Source organism: Perca fluviatilis, chromosome 11, assembly GCF_010015445.1.
Source record: "Perca fluviatilis chromosome 11, GENO_Pfluv_1.0, whole genome shotgun sequence".
Taxonomy (NCBI): Eukaryota; Metazoa; Chordata; class Actinopteri; order Perciformes; family Percidae; genus Perca; species Perca fluviatilis.
Genome location: NC_053122.1, coordinates 10462523 through 10486126, shown reverse-complemented (window position 1 = coordinate 10486126; position 23604 = coordinate 10462523). Strand labels below are relative to the sequence as shown.

At 39.3% G+C, this 23604-nt stretch overlaps 1 protein-coding gene across 4 annotated transcripts in view; it reads right to left on the bottom strand.

Annotated features, from left to right (window-relative positions):
* astn1 (astrotactin 1) overlaps positions 1 to 23604 on the bottom strand; it is a 566677-nt gene that overhangs the window by 379256 nt on the left and 163817 nt on the right. For all 4 annotated transcript variants that reach the window (XM_039816837.1, XM_039816835.1, XM_039816836.1 and 1 more), the window contains one exon: positions 20187 to 20337. In XM_039816837.1, coding sequence (XP_039672771.1) covers positions 20187 to 20337 — 151 coding nt within the window. The remainder of the gene's footprint in view (positions 1 to 20186; positions 20338 to 23604) is intronic.

Below are 23604 nucleotides of genomic sequence, written 5' to 3'. Positions count from 1 at the left end.
CCCATGTGACATTTCTGATCAAAAGATAATTAGCTCTCACTGATGTCTAACATCTTACAAAATTAAAAGGACTAAAAGAAACACTAAATCATGCCTCCATTTCACACCATTCTACATTTTCTAGAGTTCAATGGCGCTGTGGGTTTGAAGCATAAGCAACCTCAGATAGAACATATGAAAAAAACTGACATAAAGTACTTAATTGTGGCACATATCGGCATCTTTTTAAACTGACAAGCATCTGTATGCCTGCTGCAGGTCGAAGTGTTATGTGTTTTTCAATTCAATTCAATTCAAAAGGCCTTGAATGAATGCTGTAGAGAACTGTGACAGGTGCACAGTAGCTGACACAGACAGAGACCTTCAGAGGTCTCATTTGTGGACATAACAACATGGAGCCTTTGAGCAACTGACAATATTCTCAAAGGTAAAATTATAAAAGAGGTAGCCACTTTCCGCAACTGAATCAGGTGGATACCCTGTAGTTTGTGGATGTTTGCTGCAGTTTTGGTCGGCACAAAAGTTAGAAAGGAGAGCTCAAAACTGAAGCTGTTTAGAGGCTTAATACTTGAACATGAATCAGTTTGTTCTTGTTAGAATCTGTAGTGAAAAGTGCTAGTCTGGCATTTACAGCATATATCTGCAAATAACTTGAAAGGGCACATTTCATCTTCAAATGATGCACAGGCCACTATATAATGACCATCCACTGACACTAAGGTCTTTGAATGTAAAGTAATCACCATTTATCTTAGACCATTTAATAACAGTGAGTGAGAGGACTCTCTGCTCTGCTGTAGAAAAAGCTAGCAGTACAAAGCCTGCTCTGAAAAAAAACCTTGAACCACCATGCCTTTTAATCCTGTTTCTTAATAGAGATACATTCCTGAAGTGCTATTGAGGCTTAAGGGAATCAGTACTGTGCCATTGCCAAACAGCAACAAATCTATGGATAAGCTATGCACTTTTCAAATTTGTCTGATAGGCAGATCGGTGCAGACCTACAATGATTGAGGACTGGTAATGCAAGGTGATGCAATCACTAGGTAAACAGTCATTTTCCAAACGATCCTGATCAAGAAATTACAAAGGTTCTTGATTCAGTAAACTGTGTTATGCAAAATACCATCTAAACGTGACAAATCACACTTGCTATATTTGCTTTAAACCATGGTTTAATCTATTTTTCTAAATGAGTTTGACCTACTGTGAAGCTACATTAGAAATAATGTTAATAATGCTAATAATGATAATAATATGCATTATGTGAAGATAATGATGGGCAGTCTCCAATGGTTTTAGAGTGGCAAGCACATAAAAATGTTTCAAATGTCATATATTGTTCAACCTTATCAAATAATTTTAGTATTTATACATGCATGGAATTTGGAAATCCTTTAAATGACTTAAAGTTGACATCTCTCTTGCTTGTGCAGCGTATATATGTGCAGCGAAAAGGTCATATCAAAAGTAGCTTTAGGGTTTCATCTGTATAGCAGAGCCTTATTATGTTTCTATGTCTCTGCCTGCGAGAATTCAGCTGTTTATTTTCTTTTATTTCATTTAGAGACTAGCCTTACCGGAGAAACGACAGCATTGCTTATTTGATTAAATGCCTATAGCAATTTATGTTTACTTGGACCTGAAAAGGACCTCTGGTGGCTGTGCGAATAATGTCTGTTGTCTCTCAGAAGCGGAGAATTGGAGAAGAGGAAATAGCATAGCGTTGTCCAAGCAAACTCTGCCACAACTAGTCGTCTAACCTAGGGATGTCCCGATACCAAAAATCTAGTAGTCGGTACCAATACCACCAAAAGTACACGGTACTCGATACCAACGCTGATACCACGGTGTTCCAACTTTCTGTCACCGTTTTGGTGTGAAGTGGAAGGGAAAAGGAGAGCGTGGTTTACATGTGATCTGGACAAAACGTCAGTCTTGTGGACCCACAGCCCGCTAGCTCTGAAGCATGGCTTCACCACACAGCCAGCGCACGGTACCGTCTTCCATGAGTTCACCCGGAACTTCCAGACAGCAAGAATGTTTAGTTTCTCTCTGCCGTTGTCGTTTTTTCACATAGAACCGGGCTAGTTAAAGTTAAATTAACTGTCGTTATAGAGGTCCTCCAAAACATCCGCTAAAGTTAGCTAATGTCAGCTATCGGAGCTAACGTTAGGCAGTGTCTGTGACAAGACAACGGCAGAGAGAAACAGACAGTTTGCGGTTTACGGTTTGCGAGCTCCAGGTGAAGTCGGGAAAGCCGTTGCTGTAGATGTAATGTTACGGTAAAGCCAGAGGCTGACTGCGGTCTGTTTTTCTGTGCTGGTGGGTGGTGTTCTTCTTCTCCAGCATTTAGCAGCAGACTAGAACATTTGTAGGCGTATACTGCCAGGTCCGAAATAATTGCATCCCCCTGTACCTACGGTACTGTAGATAAATGAGTACCGTCACATTTTTAGAATTCATCATCCCTAGTCTAACCACGTCCAGGCATGAAGCTAATGTTCTTATACCTTCTCTGAATGGCCATCAGAGCTTTGTCCTCCTGGATTCCTGATCTCTCTCTAAGTCTTCTATGTGTCTTTGTAGTTTCAGCATGCTGAATAGTACAAATGTCAATACTACTGCATGCACTTTGAGACTTTAAAGGCATTCGGTTCTACACGAGAAAAGTGATGGAAGGACATGTGCGAGGAATGAAAAAAACAAGTTCAAATCCTGGCTACTTTCACACATCCACACTAATCCCTATCGAAGTGAAGTGGCTGTCATTGTCAGATTGTCTGTTCTAGAAAGTAAAAAAAAAAAATGTCGGATACAGCCAGTCGAAAAGGAGGTTTCAGAGGCTGCAAGATGATCAGATAAGCACATACTTTGATGCAGAAAGAGGCCTTTAAATCACTGCCAAACCTCTGAAGGTGGGGGTATAGTTTGTACGACCTGTCAAATGACCATGGTGGCTTTAACAGATTGGACAGTGCTCCTTGGAAGGCATATTTAGTGAGAGTTGGGGGTACATGGTGAAAATATATGGCTTAGACATGGGAGACTGCTGTTTGGATCAGTCACCATTGGTGTTTTTTTTTGTTTTTGTTTTTTTAACTGTGACCACAGTGTTTCCTTAACCATTTAATTCAACTTGCCTAAATTTAATCAAACCTTAACCATACCTTTGGCAGATCAGAAAAAGGTCATAAGAATAATTTTTATATCATTTGTAACGGTTTTGGACAGAACTGACTAACAATGTGTTCTGTCTGGCAGGGGCGTCAGATCAGAAAACGGTCATAATGGTTGTTATAAAGGCAACGGCTAATGACTATGCATATTTAATTGCATAGTTTGGAGGACTTTTATGTAGCAAGATGTAAATGATTACAATGTAAAGATGTACAATTCCAAATACACTCAGTGTGTTAGGAAAACATAGTTTTGATCATGCCTTGTTTGTTTTCATGGTGCTTTATCAAAATGGGTATATAAGATACAGCTAAAAGGCTTTACTTTGTCATGTACCTATTTATAACCAGATTATTGTTGTATTTTCATAAAGTTGTATTTTGCTGTATGGCCAAGTAAAGTATTTCTCCTCGGCAACACTTTTATAACCATATACAGTACATCAAGGCAATGTACAACTTCAAGCTCTAATGAAACAGCCTATTATACGTCCATGTCTAACGTTAAACAGCTTATTGACTGATACATCAAAAAGAGAGCTGGGATGACGTATTTGCCAGAACTTAAAAGGTTTTTTTTTTGAGAGAAGCCCACAGGAGCGTTTGTGTCAAGTTTACAGAGAAACCTATCCATTCTGAAGAATTCTGTTAGAAATCATATCGTGTAGCCTTAAACATTATTCCAACATTTCCACTTTCCTTTCATGTTTCCTAATAGAGTTAGGTGTCTTTAGAGAATGTTCCCGCAGGCCAGTGTTAGAGATAAGCAGTGTGTGTCAAAGGTCAGCTTATCCCAGAACGCTAAGCTCTTCATTCTGGTCTCCTGTGGATGTTATGGTGAGTAAGCTCAGTGCAGAAAAGCTTGGACATTTAGTAAGACCTCTCACCTCTTTCACAGCAGGAGTGTAAAAAGCACAACAGGGAGGAGGTTTGAGGTCAAATGGACACTCTGCAACTGAAGACCCTTTTTAAAAAGAAATTTCTCTGACCCAAGGTCTTTGTCTTATATTAATGGAACACTGGAGCTGTAATGTCAGTTTAAAGTTTTAGATGCAAAGTGTCAGATTTAGTACTAAATCTGACACTTTTCATCTAAAACTTTAATGATCTAAAATCTGTTTCAAACTGTAGTCAACTGCTATCCACAACATATTTCAAAAAGTGAAAGTTATTTTTTGAACTTCATGGACAGAATGTGAGATTTTCCCATTTCAGAGAAGGTTCCCTGTAGCCTGGATGCCAGCCGAACTTGCTCGAACCAGAGCTGTTCGGACCAATCAAATCGTCAGGGCGGGCTTTATACCATGATGTACAGATGATCAACAGTGACGCAATCAATCACGTCACCAAAAAGTGCTTGGGTTGAATTTGTTTACAACAAGGATGGCTGCCGCTGGAGAATTAAGATGTGTAGATTCTGCCATCACGTCTGTTATAGAAGATATCGACAGCACGTTCATTTTAAAAGAGGAACAGAGAACCATTGCCACACCTGTCCGCATGACACGGAAACTGCCGCCTCTGCCTTTGCTCTGTCAAAGCCTGCCTTTGACTTGCAGCTTCTGTGACGTCTGTCTCCGTTGCTCTGATTGGTTGTAGGTCTATCCAATTGAGTGCATACATTTTCTTTCCTGGTTCGGTTGAAACACGTCCCATAATCACAGCCCAATGGAGCAGCATCAGACTCCTATTCTGACTATGACAACGTCAGGCTAGGTTCCAGTCAGTGGTAAAAACTTCCTTTGCTAACTTAAAATGAACCGTACTGTGAGCAAAATTCCTAATGAAAGAAGCTACATATTACTTTAAAAAAGACAAGCATTATTTATACTGTGTGGAAAGTAAATGCTCCATGAACAAATGAGATGGTGTAGCTTTTTGTGCCATTTCCAGCCACTCTTTGGTCTAAGAGAAAGCAGACTTTTAAACAGGATTATCTGAGGTTACAAACTTAAAGTCAAATACAGGTACAGACACTGACATAAACAAGTCAATAAAATATTCTCACAGTTGCTTACTGGCATAATACAGACAACAACTGTAAATCTAGTTTATACAGTAGTTATTTCCTTATTAAATAATTGTAATGTTTCAAACTGCATTCTCATGAACAGGTTCTTTTGATAATGTACGAAAAGTTACAGACCGCAATTCATATGATGTTTAATTAATTAATTAAATGTATACTCTTTATTGATCCCCAATGGAGAAATTACAATTTCTCTGCTGTTACACTACACACAGGCCTGAAACACACACAAACACACACACACACTCCAGTTTGCTAGCATTGATTTTGGTTGTTTTTTTTCCTATCGACAGTACTTGTAGCCATCTAGCAATCAAGAAGCAGGTAAAAATCGTCCGGAGTTCTCCTTTAAGATTAGAAAAAAGAGTGTTGTTTGGGTAAAAACACCGGCCCCCTAAAGTAGTACTACCGGGACAAAAACACCCGTTTCCTGGGTGAAAGTCTTGCGAACGGCCTGGTTTTGAAAGGCTCACAATCATATCATGTGCACTTTCAGTTCCACCACTTTACAGTTCATCAAATGACTGATGCAAAGAAATTTGAGAAGACATTCTCACTGCAGATATTTTCCAATGTTTTATTAAAGTTCATTGATCGTTTTGTAAATACATTTTACTACCGAAAAGATACCATAATGTAGAATTGCACAACACCTCTGGGTGAATGCTATTTCCAACATTTATATAGGCCTAAATGTATACACATTATGATCACGTTTCAAAATAATGGTAGAAAAAACAAACATTTCGTAATGCTACGCATGTAAATTGCATTATTTTTTTTTTTTTTAGGTGAAACCGTGGACAGTTTGTCGATAATCGTAATCGTAATACTTGCAGTCTGACAATGGTGTGGGCCTTTCCTGCCCTTGCAATGGGCCGTGCAACTCTGTATAAAGCCTGGGTAGCCTTAAGGTTCACCATGCTAAATCCCCCTCTTCTGTCCATGAAACCAGAAACAAATCTATAAATAACTTCCCATCATCTTAAGAACACCAGCATAAACCTTTCCCTTTCATATCACACAGTATTTTTGTCTCTCCCTCAACTCTCACGCAACCTCTATGTTGCCTGGCAGACAAACAATGGCCAATAAAGGCCAGAACATCAGTCAACGCTGCTACTAAAAACAAATTGCTGTGAGCAAATGGTAATGATTGATGATGATGCAAATGAGCGTATTGACATTTATCACCTCCTCTCTTCACTATTCTATACGGCTGCATAATTATGGAGCCTGGGGAGGGGGGTAATATTACGGGATTAAAGTCCTAAATTTACAAGGAAAAAACTTGGATATTCTTTGAGATTAAAGTAGTAAATTTACAAGAAAAAAACTCACAAATTTATGAGAAAAGAATACTTTAAGGAGCCACATCGTGTCAGGATCACCACAGACAGCAGCTTACCGTATATTATGTCTGCAGTTGATAGCCTAATCAAAAATATGTATATTGCAATCAGATTTAGCAATGATACCAGCTGGGCAATGACAGGAAACATTCATAGGGATTTAATAGGAAATCAAACTGAAATGGTAAATGTTGGCAAGACATGTGGCAGCCATGTCCAGTTGAGATTACGCCTTTAGTAGTACATATAAATAACTGACAAGTTCAATGCCTTAAATAGTGTAAACTCAACAGAATAAAGAATGTATGTGTTCATCATAGATTCATGTCTTTACCCGAACCATGTTACCCTCACAGTTCACTTGCAGTTGCCTTTTCTGGATGGCATCTAAAAATCATGTGTATTCATTTTCATTGTAACTACTTTGTGAATATATAAAATATAAATTTAATTCAACAAGTATGAGCCCCTACAGTATGTGATCTTCGGTAGAAGCTTTTATCAACCCTTTGAGTCTGAACACACACTCACATCAATCCAATGACCCGAGGAGAGAAAACATCAGTAGTGACAATCTAATGTGCTCCTATTCCACTTTAGGGCTGAGGTCTAGCTATATCTCTGCCAGGTATTGACTCCGTTCAACAGTGCTTAGTGTCCCAAAATGTGATCCCAGTCAAGATTGTTTTTTGCTGCCTAAGGGGAAGTACGCCAATACAAAGTGGTGAGAAGAACTGCTTCAGCCTGCAGCATACAGTATGGTGCTGTCCAGAATTATTACTAAAAAAGCACCTGCTGGGGCGACCTCTAGCTCACCCAGTAAGAGCGTGTGCCCCATGTAGGTTGAGTCCTTTGTAGTGGCCCGGGCTGGAGCCCGACCTGCGGCCCTTTGCTGCGTGTCGTCCCCCATCTCTCTCCCACGTTTCCTGTCTATCCACTGTCACTATCTAATAAAAGGGAAAAGCCCCAAAAAATAATCTTAAAAAAAAAAAGCACCCGCTGTAGTGTTGTCTATCATATGTACTTCATATTGTGTAATTTTGTGTGCAACTCGGAGTAGCATCAGTGACGATGGTCTGTGTGGGCTTTAATGAAAAGTGACATGATCTAGTGAAAAAAACAAATAACTTATGGTTTAGTTGATGAGTGAGGCTCATTGTGTACGTTTACATGCACACCAATATTCCACTATTATTCCCAATATGACAATATTCCAAATTTGATACAGGTCATGTAAACAGCATATTCCAGTTGGATATTCCGAATAAGGCCTTTTTCCGAATATAGCATTTTAAGACATTTTTTAAGACAAGATATTTTGGTATTATTCAGGTTTTAGAGGCATTCTTTGGACATGTATACAGCTCATTCGGATATGTGTCTCAATCAGGGTTTTAACTGCAGTTTATAGCCTCTTGCCTGTTTACCGCTTATGGTCAGCTCTGTGCGTTGCTATGGTTGCTGTACACAATTCAACCAGCCAACAGTGTGCAAGGCTGCAGACCCGATAAGAAGGAGAAACACAGCTACTTTGAAACATTATCTTATGCTGCGTTCCAGGTAACCCGTAACCTGTGTTTTCACAAACTTCTACCGTGAAAGTGCCCTGGAACAACAGTCAAACCCGTAACTTACTACTCGTGAACTCGTACCAGATGGTTGTACTCCCAGTTACAGTTTTTGACGTCACACATAAACAACAATGGCGACCCCTGTTGATGCTGTACAGATGCCGGTGTTAAATGGTGAGAAATAGAAATAAATATACATAAATAGGCAACGTAAAGTAATTCCGCACGTTTTAATCAAAACAATACACATACGATTGTGTACTACTACAGGTTATGTTTATTAAATGAAGCCCAAAATATGTTGCTGACTAGAAATCGCTAGTATCAGCTAGCGCTAGCTAACGTCAACGGTAGGTAGCCACTAGCTAACGCTAGCTAACGCTAACGCTAGCTAGAAGGGTTTGTGTGACTTTGCCTGGAACGCTACCAAGTCGTGAGTTGTGACTTGAAGTAGTTAACTTACGGGCTAAAAATTGTGTCTGGAACGCAGCAAAAGACTTGGATATCACCAGGTTTTTGGATATGCACATACATCGCTACACCGACCTTTTCAAGAAGCTGGTTGAAGGAATGAAAGACGGACGCTGTGTTTGCACAGTCCAACAAGTCCACCACCGCTGGTAAACTTTGAAAAAATCTTTTGCACGGCTACATGTAAACGGGAATATTAGCGGAATATTCACTTTCATTAGCCATGTAAACAGCTTAGTCGGAATATCATCTTTTTCGGAATAAGGGCAAAAAAACGGACTATTATGTGCAGTGTTGTCACATGTTCAGGGTGTTTCTGTCTTCCGTGTATTAAATGTTTCACATTTTAAATAAAAAAAATTGACAAAAGTGCATTGAAAATATAAACACGCCTTTCTTCATTACATTACACACATTTTCAGCTTTTTGCAGACCTCCAGATGACCAAAGAAGAAACAAGGACCAACACCTGGAAAGATAAATGGACGCTCTAGAAAGGCTGGACAGACGACTTATACCCGCTGAGTGCATTGCTAGTAGTAGTCATGACCTTAACCACTGGCCACACAAATAATGCTTCTGATCATTATTAATTATCTCACCCCCTGATATGGGGTTACAGTAAAACAATATTTGGTAACACCTTACTTGAAGGTATCTACATAAGAGTGACATGACACTGTCATGACACATGAACCCTAACTCTATCCCTAACCATAACTTGTCATGACAAAAACCGAATGACACTTAAGGACAGAAGTGTTATGTCATTAACGTTTATGACTTGTTTATAATGTTTATGACACCTTCATGACAGTGCCATGTCACTCTTATGTAGATACCTTTAAGTAAAGTGAAACCCAATATTTAGATAAAGTGCACAAGAAACCTGACATTTGAACAGGACCTTCTTTTCCAAACAATCACGCTCAAACTGAAAACTTAAAACATCCGGAAAGTATTAGCCAATGAGTGAAGGTGTTTACATTTCAGATAAAAAACCAAAAGACTACCTGCTTTTACTTTCTAAACCTAGAAGTTCCAACGAATGGAAAACCACACAGCAGCACAGGCCTCTGTAATTCTTAGAGCAAAAATACACACACACACACACACACACACACACACACACAATCGTCACAGTGAAATATCCTGTCCAACCCAACAGGGAGAAAATAAGATGCAAATGTGTTCTAACTTCAAAAATACAACATATCTGTGGGTTTAAATACAAGACTAGGTATGACACTTCAAAAGCCTCAATCATGCAGCTGCATTCTATATATTTTACACAACCCTTTCTTTCTCCGCTGTATAGTTCTATAAAGCAGACATACAATGAAAGCAGGTGGGAAATGCACTAAACAGCATTAATGATCAACATTTCTTGTGTACTTCAGGTTTATATACCAAGCCCCACAAACACAATATGGGCTGTTTGGATGACGCCCAGCTATCTCTTCATTCCATACTGGTGGCAATCTGCTCCGTTAACAACATCCTTGTTTTCCACCATTTTGCAGAGGAGAAAAGTGACAAGACGAAGCTAATTAATCCCACAATCATCCTGTGATTATTATGCTCTCACTTCCACAGGCGCCACACGCCGCCTCTTCCCAGGAGTGCAATACATCAGCGAGACAGAGCGGGTCGGTCAGTGCAGACCGCCAGGATCAGTCGACTCTCACACAAGGAAAGATATTAAACGCAGACAGGACAGCTACTGGCAGTGCAGACTCAGACAAGGTGTTAATTGATTAGGGTGGAATCAGAGCGCTGGGGCCCAGCCAGTTTACCACCCTGATTAGACAGATGAGAGGCTCATTTATAAGCTCGACAGTCACAAGATAATTACTAAAACACACAGTAATATATGCAACGGCAGCTGGGAGCGGTGCCGTGTGGTGATGGACAGGACTGGGATGTGTGTATGTGTGTGGGGGGAAATCAATGACTTGCAATAATGCTAAGAGGTTGTTAGATAAGCAGCATAATAATGGCATGTCTCATTCAAACAGAATACCAATCCATATAGGAACTGTGGTGAGCTATCCTTAAAGGATAAGAAATCCAAACCAATTAAATCAGCAAATACTCAACTAGTACGGCCATCTTTACAAATTAGGCCGCAGCCAAACAGGACCAGATTTACATAAATAAAAGTGCAGGGCAAATTTGTGCTGCCAATTCCATTCAATTTGTGCTCGCTGTGTGCGTGTAATTACTGTCTGATTTAGTAAGGCAGCAGCAGCTGCGTCTGGTACTGACTTCTACATAGGTAGATTCAGCAAATGAAGGAGAGCTCAGAAGAAAGCCATGCAGGGCTGGGATGAGATCACAAACCTTACTTTTCTATGTAGAAATACTAGGGAAGTAAAATGATTTCATTTATTGAGCCCTCACATCAACTCCACAATACTGTTTATTGCTCAGTAAAGTGTAATACAGCCTAAACTTGTAGGCCTATAAATATGAAAAAGCAAAGGAAAAAACACTGTCTTTTTGAAAACAAACACAGAGAGAGAGAGAGAGAGAGAGAGAGAGAAAGAGAGAGAGAGAGAGAGAGAGAGAGAGAGAGAGAGAGCTGCTGCGGGACTGAGCAGCAGACGCTCAGAATGGAGCAGGTGAAGGGGATGGGATGGCTTTGATTGATGTCTCATTAGAATACCGAGGTAAAGGCAGACAAATGCAACTGATGTCTAATCAAAAGAATGCAATTACTAGCCTGTTCATGCAGTTCATACACATGAACATGTTTGCTCACCTTATAATAACCAGTTTTGTTACCAACTGCTATAGCGACGCTTGAATTGTTTTTACCTTGTGAGTCTGTGTGTGTGTGTGTGTGTGTGTGTGTGTGGGTGTGGGTGTGGGTGTGTGATCATGGCAAAATGTGTTCCTGGAGATAACTACTGTAGTGGAAACTACCAAAGAGGCGTCTTTGAGTATTTCACAAGGTGTTTATATGTCTGTCTCTCCGTCTTCCTGTTTGTTTGCAGACAGACTTTGTCACCGTGATAGTTTCACAAACGTGCTAGATGCAGTCACAAAACTTTACAGGTGTGTAGTTGAGTTTAAAATGAAGGCCGAGTTTGAAGATTGGTGTCATGGCTGGTGTGATCCCATCCCAACATGGTCTCTAGTTTTTTGTTGCTTTGTTTAAATAACCTTCTTGAAATTTTGGATAACTAATTCATTGGATGTCCCTAGATACAGGATTTTTATGTTACAGTATCAACCACAAGCTTCCTACGCATGTTTTTTTGCAGAGGAAGAAAATTCCCACGCAATACTGATCATACTTATCATATCTCATCCAATATTTTCAATAACATTCCTTTATACCAAAAATGCAACCTCCTCTGACAATAGACTCTTCATGGCGGGCGGATATTCCGGACCTTTCCCCCAGTTTTAATTGGGACAGTGTTTGGGCTATGGTAATGCATGCCTCAAGGAATCCGGATCATCAACAAATCCATTTTAATTTTATTCATAGGACTTATATGACTCCACGTAAACTCTATAGTATGAAGCTTAAACCTGATCCTAATTGTACGCTGTGCCATACAAGGGAAATTGGTACTTTTTTTCACATGATTTGGGAATGCACTGGGGTTGCTTACTTTTGGAATATGGTTAAAGAAAGTTTGTCCACTTTATTAAATGTTGAGTTGAATTTATACCCCCCTTTCTCTGGTTTTATGGTCGTTTTGTTTTATTTTTGTTGTTCTTGTTCATCTGGTTCATTTATGCTTTCCTCATTATTATTCATATTTCAACTGTCGTAGATTTCTCTCAGCTCTACTCTACCGGTTTAATTATTATCCCCCTTTTTTTTATTGATATTTTTTAACAATTCTAATAATCTGTAGTACTTAAATATATTTGTGTATATGTTGATGTTTTGAAATATGTTCTGTAGGTTTGTTTATTATTTATTTAATATAATTTTTCTGTATATTTTGTTATCCCACTGATATAGTGCCCTTTATATATATATATATATATATATATATATATATATATATATATATATATATTTTTTTTTTTTTAATTATTGATTTATTCATTTTTATTTCGTACTGGTGTAATTGCTGATTGTTTGTCTTCGTCGTTATATGTCATGTTTAAACGATGTTAAAACAATAAAAATTTGATAACAAAAAAACATCCCTTTATACCTTTATACACATGTATAAAGTATGAGGCATACTTGCTGAATTGCAAAGTGCACTTCAGATAACAGGCCAACTGGCAGACTGGCGAGCCTGTTTGGTAATCAACATGCACAAATCCAATATGTCATAAACAAGGCACAGAATGCGTGATTTCTCCATTTTGTTTTACTGAAGAACATTTGCCTGGTTCTGATATTGTATGGCAACAGGGGAATGCAATAGATCAGAGTGAATGCATGTTATTTACATACTGGAGTACAACGTACGGCCTGTGCGTATACACTATGAACAGAACTCAATTCTGACAAGATCATGACAAACACAGGCTCACCTCAGGGAACTGTTTCATCACCCTTTCTTTTTAACCATTTATACTGCAGACTACCGTCAGCAGCAGGCAATCTGTCAAGTTGTTAAATTTGCTGACGACACAGAGCTCATTGTTAACTGAAAATGATGACTATAGTCACTATCAAAATGAGATAAAAGCTTTTGATTATTGCGACACTCATTTCCTAGAACTCAACGTTAAGAAAACTAAAGAATTAGTAATTGATTACAGGAGAAATAAGATGACAACTGAGGCAGTGGAAATCAAAGGTAATAGAAAGAACACATACAATTATTTGGGCATTGTTTTTAATGATAGGCTAACATGGTCTGATCATGTTGACTTATTGATGAAAAAATGAAGTCCACGTGTATACTGTATGAAGAAGTTGCAGTCCTTTAAGTTGAATACGGATGTGGTGAGAATGTTTTTTATGTCAGTGATATGTAGTGTTTGGAGTTACTGTGTGGTGGGTTTTTGGTGGGAATGCTGGCATAACCGAGAAGGCCAGGATTGATAGAGTGACCAAAAGGGCTGGAAAAATGGTGGGAGAGTTAAATACAGTGAATCAAGTATATGATGACCGTCTCGCAAAATTGACACAGAAAATAACGAGGGACCCGGGTCACCCTCTTCATGGTAATTTGACTGGCAGGGTTATGGAACGTAGTGGTAGGCTAAGGCCTCCTGTGACACGAACTAAGCGGTATGCTCTCTCTTTTATACCTCAGGCTATCAGACAGCACAACAAGCACTTTAAAATTACACTTTTAAAATGTCTGTACCGTATTTATGAATTTTATTGTGTATTGTATTTGTTGTATTGTATTTATGCTCTATTTTTTATGGGCATTAAGGCAGGTATGAGCACTGTAATTTCCATTTTTATGGATGAAATAAACTTGACTTGACTTGATTGTTACATATTGAATTCTTTTTTGCAAGTAACAAAACTGGAAAAGCATTCCGCATGCAATTTCTTTGAGCTTCCTCGTTCCTTGTTCTATACATCTATTCTAAAAAGTCTTTCTCGGGAGTCACGTGGGACACCGAGAAAGATGGTTGCTCAGTAGAAGCTGTCCTATACCCCACTAACTAAATCCAATTAATCAGATCATTTTTCCATCATTTTTTCAAAGCTAAATATCTTGATACCGAAAACCACAACTATGGGAGAGAATTAATCTGCTGGAATATGGCTACATCTTCAAAATATTTAAAGAATGCAAGAGCAAAGAATGCTGCTATGGAGCCAAGCGATGCTAGCCCAAAACAGCGGCCGGAGCAACATGCTAGTTTGGGCAAGCCTCTTTGCTGAAGTGACTAAAATGAGCATGACGCTCCACACAGTGGCATCCGATGTGTCAACGACTAAAGAGACTACAGCAGAATTGAAAAATGCAGTAAATGCTATGCAACAGCGACTGACAGAAGCGAAAGGCCGAATTTCCGACATAGAGGACACCGCTCACCAACTGGTAAACGACCGCGATGTACACAGTAAGCGCGTAGAGACTCTGTGGAATCGCGTGGAAGATTTGGAAAGTAGAAGTCGTCGTAATAATGTCAGACTACTGGGTTTGAAAGAGACAACATGACAGCGTGCACAGAAAAGCTGCTGTCAGAGGGTCTCAGTATGGGTATTAAGGAGGAGTTCGAAGTCGAAAGAGCACACCGCTGTCCTGGATCCCGTCCGAATGAGGGTCAGCTTCCCAGGCTGATTATGATAAGATTCCCGCGCTCGTCCGCGAGAGACAAAGAGCTTAAAGTTGCGATAGAGAAAGGTGGAGCTCAGTGGAATGGATGCAAGCTTTCCCTTTTCCCAGACATGACCAAGAAGCTAGCTAAGAGGAGGAACACTTTGACTGCAGCAAAACATCTGCTCCGTGACAAGAATGTGAAGTTCAGACTCGGCTTCCCAGCGACGCAACCGTTTCACTCTGAAGGGGAAGAACCGAAAGTTTGAAGAAGCGTCGGAAGCTGTCAAATTCATTCAGCAGCACATGACAGACTAATGACTAACTGCCAGCTAATCTACGTGGTGAGTTTGAGAGAGGTGTGGTGGGGTTGGATAATGCTTGTGTAGCTATCTGGGGACAACCCACGGACCTAGGCAGATTTTGTTTTTTGCTTTTTCCTCAATCCCGGACTGATTTAATGTGAAATGAGTCTCCAGTTAGTTGTTGGAGATTTTCTTTTTTGTGTTTTCTCCTCTGTTGGGAATGTTTATGTTGACCAGTTTGGTCATGTATGTTCACTTAAAAAATGCATTTGGAATATGCTCAGCAATGGTACAAAAACTTTTGAATACTGTTTCAGAAATGTCAGACAAAGTGGTTCAGCTTTTTATATAGCCTATACTTACAATATTTTTATTTATTTTTTATGGTATGAATTGCAAATAATGTTTGTGTTAAAATAGTATCATGGAATATTAATGGTTGTGGAAATCCTGTGAAAAGGAAAACAGTACTTTTATATCTCCATCATAAACAAGCTGACATAGCATTCATTTCATTCATCTCATGGATGAGAAGGCTAAAAGATTTTTAAAAATCTGGGTTGGGCAGGTTTATTATAGCTCCTTCTCAAGCAAGAAAAACAGAGTTCTTATTTTGGTACATAAAAAGTTGAACTTTTCAGTGTTGAATGAATTTAAGGATATTAACGGCAGAATTATTTGTCTTGAAGCCATCATAAATGGTATGGAAATAACATTGTGTAACATCTATGCGCCTAACAAAGGAGATCCTTCTTTTTTTCATGAGGTTAATACTATACTGGATAATTCACAAGGAAAACTCATTTTGGCAGGAGATTTCAATCAGGTCTAGATTTTTAGGAACCTCAACACCTAATGATAGAGGTGCCATTCACATGCTGATCGAGGACAATGGTCTGATTGAGGTATGGCGATTGGTTAATCCGAGTAAACGAGAACACACATTCTACTCACGCTGCCACAAATCACAATCAAGAATAGACTTTGTTTTGATCTCTCAGAGCCCGAGTAATGCTGTTATTGATAGTAATATTAATGCTATTTCCCTGTCAGATCATGCACCTGTTGAACTTGGTGCGAATATCCACTCAGATAATCTTGAATGAATACGTCTCTATCGCAAGACAAAGTATTTACTAAAGGACTTGCAGAGGACCTATCCTCATTTGCAGAGATTAATATGGGTAGCACAGACAGCGTGGCAACGGTTTGGGAGGAATCTAAAGCGTACATTAGAGGCAAACTTACTTCAAAAACCTCCAGAAGGAAAAAAGAGCAGATTGATAAAATTCAGAAATTGGAAGCAGAATTGCGTGACATGGAAAAAGATTTGGCCAACCATAAAAAAAATAATAAAGTGTTTCCTGGTCTTTCTGAAAATCTTTTATCCTTCACTTTTTCCATCTTGTCTTACAAGTTGTCCACCTCCTTTTCAATGAGGCTCTACTCAAGTGTGAAAATCATAGATCCATTTTTTGGATGAATTTCTGCTTAATTTGTAGTTACAGATGAGCTCATTGAACGTTCACAAATGATGAGAAAACAAACATTAAAGGATAAAGCACTGTAAGTAAGCACAGACATTCACTTTGTTCTTTTTTTGCATAATGTTCTTAGAAAAAGTATCACAGCATTCTCCAACATGCTCACAGGGATGGGAATAGAACAGTACAATAAATAATTAATAGAATACAAAAGAAAAGTCTCATGACACCTCAAAGCGTTGGCAAGAAAACTCTTCAATGTTTCTTTTTGGATCTATGTGAGACTAATTTCAGGGAGAAGAAAATGGATTTTTTTTTTATCTGATGCTTTTGGCAAGGATTTGCAACAAACTGCAACATAAAGAAGCCGCTCCTCTAGATGCTGGTGAATACAAGCTGTTGTTTAAAAGCATCTAGTAATTATGTACAAAAAAAGGGAAGAGTATCACTACAAAATATCTGTACTTTTCTTGTGCTGTCCCACATGAGGAGAGAGAATGAAAAAAATGAATGTGTTAACTAAGTAACACATAATCAAATGCCTATGAGACTTCAAAGCCCTGGCTTGAAATCTACACTCTACCATCTCTTGGGACAAACACGGAAATTGGATGGATATTTCGGTCTCTGACATTCCAGTGCAATGTTGTTGCAACTCAGTGGACTCCTTTCAGTCTCTGTATGAAGTAATTTTTGGAAAGTGGATGGTATTCACATCACAAGGTCCAATTACTAACAAGTGAGATATTTGGGATAGAGCAGCCGGAGCTTTCAGGCAGCAGTAATACATTTGTTTGTGACATGTACAAGCCCCCAGGAAATAAACAAGGTGTTTTTCTGAGCATTTGTTTTTGGATGAACAGCGCAACCAAGCACTAAAAAAAACTCAGACGTTTACTTGCATTAGCTAAATACCAACGGCTGATATTCAAGAAGCTGTTCAAGATTCTACTTGAAGCAGCATCAGAATGTCAAAAAAATTCAAAATGAGTCTACAAAGAGGCATATTGTTTGGCCCGGAATATCACTGCTGACAGTTATGAAGCGGTTTCAGACACATTTAAGTGTGGCTTAAGGCAGGGTTCGAAATGACTTAGGACTCTTGGGGGGTCCCCTAAAATGTAATTATAAAAAATACTGAAGACTACCTTGCTACACTATATACTGCAGGCAAAATTATATTGACATATTTTGAAGGTGGGATAATGGTCTTGGGATGTTTTTCATGGTTTGGGCTAGTCCCAGTATTGTAGTGGTGTCTGGAGAAGTGGATTGGCTATAATCTAACAGGTAACCCTCTAATTCTGGAGCAACAAAATTACAGCACCTTATATAAATCCCTGACATGACAAAGTGGATAACTGCTATATGTCTGCTGTTAGCTGGCAGATTATTTGGCTTCATACCTATGCTTCATGTGTATGAAGCATACAGCTAACAAGAAACGTTGACATAACGCTCTTCTAAATCATAACGTTACACTGGGTATCTAAGTTAGTTAATGCAACTTTTGATATAGGAACACCAACTCCAAATATTTTACTATAATAAGCAATTATTATGGAGATATAAACATAATCGGAAGCACTTACAGGATTTTCATTAGGGATTTCACTCTTTTGTGAGGCTTCGTTTTGCCGCGTCAATAAACAATAAACATGTGTCTGCGCCATAGACTGTACTGTATGCGCCGGAGGACCACAACAACAATCTGTGATGCTATTAGCTGCCCTGATTGCTGCCCAATCGCGCTAGGAAATAAATTAATTATTGTTATAAATATAAAACGTCACTAAAGACCTATAATTTTCACAATCATTTTTAATGTTAAAAAATTTGTCGGGGACCCCCCAAAATCTAAAAATAAATTCTTATAGGGGGTCCCTAATGACTTATGGGGGGTCCGGGACCCCCCCAGACCCCCCTCATTTCGAACCCTGGCTTAAGGGATGCTAACGTCTGTCAGGCCGTCCACCACTTTGGGCCGGACTAAAATACAATTTCTCAGCAACTGCTGGACTGATTGCCATGACATTTGGTACGGACATCCATGGTCACCAGAGAATGAATGCTAATGACTTTGGTGGTCATCTGACTATTTATCTAGAACCATCATCAGTTCAAAATTGCAATTGGTCCAATACTTTGGTTTATAAACAAATACCCACAACAATAATGCCATTTCCTTAACTAGATTGTGTGTGTAGTGCTGATTAGCAAATGTTAGCATGCTAACATAATAAACTAAGATGATAAAGATGGCAAATATTACCTACTAACAATATGAATTGTTAACTCTGGTATTGTGAGCATGTTGCCATGCAGACATTAGCATTTGGCTCAAAGCCATGTGTGTCTAAGTACAGCCTCACAGAACTATCTTATGCTGCATGTACAACTTTGCACATTGTCCGATTAACAATGTGGAGTGGAAGTAATTAATTCCAATGGAGAATAAATGGCAGACATACGTTTCCCCATGTAGCTGTGGCATCTACTGAACCTTAAATCAGGGATACATTGGATTTTTTCCAAACTCTACTTACCACTAAATTCCTTAATGATGTTTTTACAGTATACAGAATACTCATTTTTAGCCTCCAGTCTCACACTTACTGATTAGAGTCAGATGATGATGAAAGAGCAAGGGGTGATAGCAATAAATTAACTGCCTGTGTTGTTACATGCCTGCCAAAATAATTTTTTTCCTGCACTGTGCTAATGTTTACCATAGCACCTACATATATAATTGCTTGGAAATACATGTATAAGCTCTAATCTATAAATGAAACATTTTCCCATTAAAAGAATCTCACAAGCTGTTTCCCTCTCCTCGTGGTGCATTATAAGAGATAAAATGAAGCATACCGGATTGCATAAATAACATCTCCCCAGCCCACCTGAAAGGCTTTACTCAAGTGCATCAAAGTACTTGAAAAGAAATTAAATTGTTAGGGGGGGTGGTGCATGACAGCTTATCAATAGAAAGGGGGGATTTAGGAGAAGCAAAACACTAGCAGACGGCGCTGAGATTCTGCAAATAGCAAGAATGGTATTGCTGGAGTCCCCGACAGATGGAGATGAAAACAAACCTGGCTGCTACATTTCCTGGTTGCTAAGCACCACCTGGAGGTAATGAATGTGTTGTCGGCCTAAGAGGCATACATGACAAGATGGGAAGTTAAACTGTTTTACTCAGACACATTACAGAGTGCAGGTCTGCTGCTTGTCCTTGATATGGGTCATCTTGGTCAGCAGATATGTGCTCTTTAATATTTAAAGAAGTAGCTGGACTTAAACACTGATGACCAAAACAGAATATGCATACATTAGAATATGAACCAACAGCGAAGAGGTCATATAAATGGGCTTTAGATCAAAAATCCCTAAGTGTTGGAGGTAAAGACATTCAGTGTCATGCGCTTATCAATCTTAAAAGGGTCTGTACAGACTGTATAGCACACTGTAGAGTACTTTGAATTTGAATTATATAGGAATCTCAGGGAAAAGGTCAGATTCTGCTGCGGTAGCTAATGTACACTATGGCAGCTCTCAGCCACAGTTTAATAAAAGTAAGATGACTCACCACACATCCGGTGGAGTCCAGCTTTCGGTCAGATATGCAGCGGAAGTTGCGGCTGCAGCCTCCGTTGTCTTTGGTGCAGTCTCTGACGGGCCCAAACGAGTCCAGGAGAACCTCCAACGAGTCAAAGGATGAACTGATCATCAATTCCTCTCTGTTACAGCAGAAATGGGTGACAAAAAAGAGAGATCCTGGTTTAGTTGTGTGCATTTTCGGGGGGTATACTACAGAGGACTGATTTGAGCTCTGAGTTTACAGTGCACCATTATATTGAGGCTTGCTGGGTAAATGAGAGCCTGTCAGCTGGCTGGTGTGGTCAAAAGTGTTACACCTATAACCACTTACAACAATGATATCACGGTGAACCGACTTCTACATCACTGCAGGAAGGTGATAAGTTAAACCACTGAAGGTCAACAGAACCAAGATTTTCAGCTTATGTTAAATTGCTACTAGTCTATATCCACGACGTTCCACTTCCAAGATTGTTCAGGTGTCTTACATTTCAGCCGGATGTCCGCATACCTTCCACTTTCTTTGGGTTGTAATTTTAAACTCTAGGACTATGGTTAACTGCTCCTCAGATCTCTGCAGGGTGAATCCAGCCAGCTATCTGTCCAATCTGAGTTTTCTGTTGCACGACCAAAGCTTTTTTGCAGCGGGACTGGGGCTCCGTGCGGCGACGATTGTGATTGGTTTAAAAGAAATGCCAATAAACCAGAGCACGTTTTTCTCCCAACCCCGGAATGCTGTGTGGACTAGCCAGACCTTCCTCCGCAGCATTACATTACATTACATTGTATAATTTCAATCCGGTTTGTTTTGGCTTCAAATTGCAATTATGCAGGTGCACTAAAGAACCACATGACATAGTACCTACATCCTGTCATGACCTACGTGAGTTGTTTACTTGCAAATGATTGGTTTGTAGACAGGCTCTCTCACATTCTCGTATCCTCTCTCTCATTCTCTCAGAAAATAATTGAAAAGTTATTTCCAACTGACTCTTTATAAAGAATTCAGACCAAATGTCAGTTAAACAATTGGTCTCTTCCTCTCCCCAAGTGCTACTGTATTTCATTTTGTTGAATTGGACTTCCTGGAATTGGACCGAAAGCCAGAACTATCCAATCCATCCATAGTGTTTTCACACTAGAAATGAACCAAACCATTGTTCCATGTAATCCGTACTGAGACCAAGTCTTCTGGTCGGACCAAGGCAGTTTGGTCCGGACCATGGTCTGGGGGAGGTTTCACACCTTTCATTTTGGTTCGGATCAGAGGGCCAAACAAGGTAGGTAGTAAAAGCACCCAGAGAGAACAGATGCATATAGCTTTTATATTATCAGTGTTGTACAAGCCATTTTATATAACCCTAGAGTTTAAACTGCTTCACAACAGAGATGCACCATGGTTTGAGATCATAAAACAGGAATTGTCTGTTTGCAAGTAATTCACACAGTAGTTTGCAAATCAACTTTGCAAGTAGTCACTACATCCCCAAGCTTCCTGCTCCGCCAATTTTGCTGTGTGATTTTCTACTGTAAGCGGGAACTTAGACTGTTTGTTTGTAACACTTGTCTTTAAAGTGCCCATATTATGAAAAAAATAACTTTTTCTGCGATTTGGGGTGTTATTTTGTGTCTCTGGTGCTTCCACACACATACAAACTTTGAAAAAAAATCCATCCATGCTGTTTTGAGTGAGATACGGTTTCTGAATGTTGAACAATTGTTACTTTATACCGAAACATGGTGTCATTTATAAGTTATATCACCACCGAATGAGCTAATGATTCCAAGTGAAATTCAGTATTCAATTAGTAATGCCTCGCTGTCAGCAATTTGCTTCCATTAAAAGTGATTAAGATAACACATTTCTTTAGATCATGTGTCTGGGGAAGCAAAAAAGAGGAACTGTCAAAGTGCTTCCTGAACATTCTGCTTTAAAAGACATCCTGTGACACCCTGCTCTCTTTTTCACTTAATGGAGAGATACCAATTTTCATGAATTACAAATACCTGCATGTTTAATTCATTCTGTGTAATCATCATGAGAAAAGCTATGACTTTTCACAGCACAATTGCTATGCAAAGTAGTAGACTTCTGATATAAAACACACCATGAAATCATTGCTCTAACCTTGCTCCGAGCAGTCACTTTGTGTTGCTGTGATTTTGGTGTTCCCCATAAACCTCTTGCAAAGTCAATAAGCAGATCATTGCTATGAACCTTGTCATCATGACGACCTCTCAGGAACTCACTTTTGTTTTTTTTCCCCCAACTCCCTGTACTCCCCTGCTTTCCCAATGAGAAAAGACAGCGAGTTTCCTTCCCTTTCACAGTCAACTTGATGTTATCTTACAAACCAATTTTTCTTTTATAATTGCCCATTGCTTTGTTGTCATTTATTCAGAGGGGACCTATTGAACAGAGCCTCAGCAGATGATGAAACTCACAGCAAGAGTGAATGCTAAATTATTCGGGAACTGCAATTACAGTCAAGACACATCCAACGATTGTGTGCAACACAATATACCAATAAATATCACACAAAACAAAAAAGCCACATTTGGTGCCTCTTTGATGAAGCTACTACAACATTCATTAATGTTACAAAATCAAATCAACTGAACGTGGTGGAAAGATTCATCATACTGCCCATTGCTGTCATTAAAGCCTTACCAAAATAACTTAGTTTTGTCTTAAAGGTGGTACTAAAGGAAAAACCATGGGGTCATCAAAATGGTTTATTCTAGGGCGCCTTGGGTAGCTCACCTGGTTCAGCGTGCGCCCCATGTACAAAAGCTTAGTCCTTACCGCAGCGGCTGTAATTTCAATTCCGACATGCGGTCCTTTGCTGCATGTCATTCCCCTCTCTGTCCCCTTTCCAGTCTTAAGCTGTCCTGTCAAATAAAGCTCTAAAAATGCCAAAGAAAATAACCGTTAAAGCCTCTGAAGACCCAAAGAGGTGATTGCACTTATTCTGGCTGATTAGACCTCTGCTCAGGTTGAAGGTGGGCCGGAGCTTTGATGGGAATTTATTACGTCACAAATTTCATCTACAAATAAGAATGATGAAGCTGTCATTTGTCCTGCCCTAAAAGGTGCAACAAAGCTAACAGGAGACTGTAAATCAATCACTCTAAACCATAGACTGTTAATATTAACAGTCTATGCTCTAAACACACCCACACAGTCCTGGGAGGAGGTCCAATCAGCCAGAATATCAAGAAAACACCTGTGTGGGTGTCCAGGGCCTTTAAAAAAAAAAAAGGTTTATTCCTTTGGGAGGATAAATGTGCAAAGCACATATCATGTGCATCAGCAGGACATATTTAGCGTCCAAAATGTAAAGGTCAAGGTCCGGGGAGTAAGGATGTCAAAAGTATCATATTTAATCCCAACCCTATTCGATTTT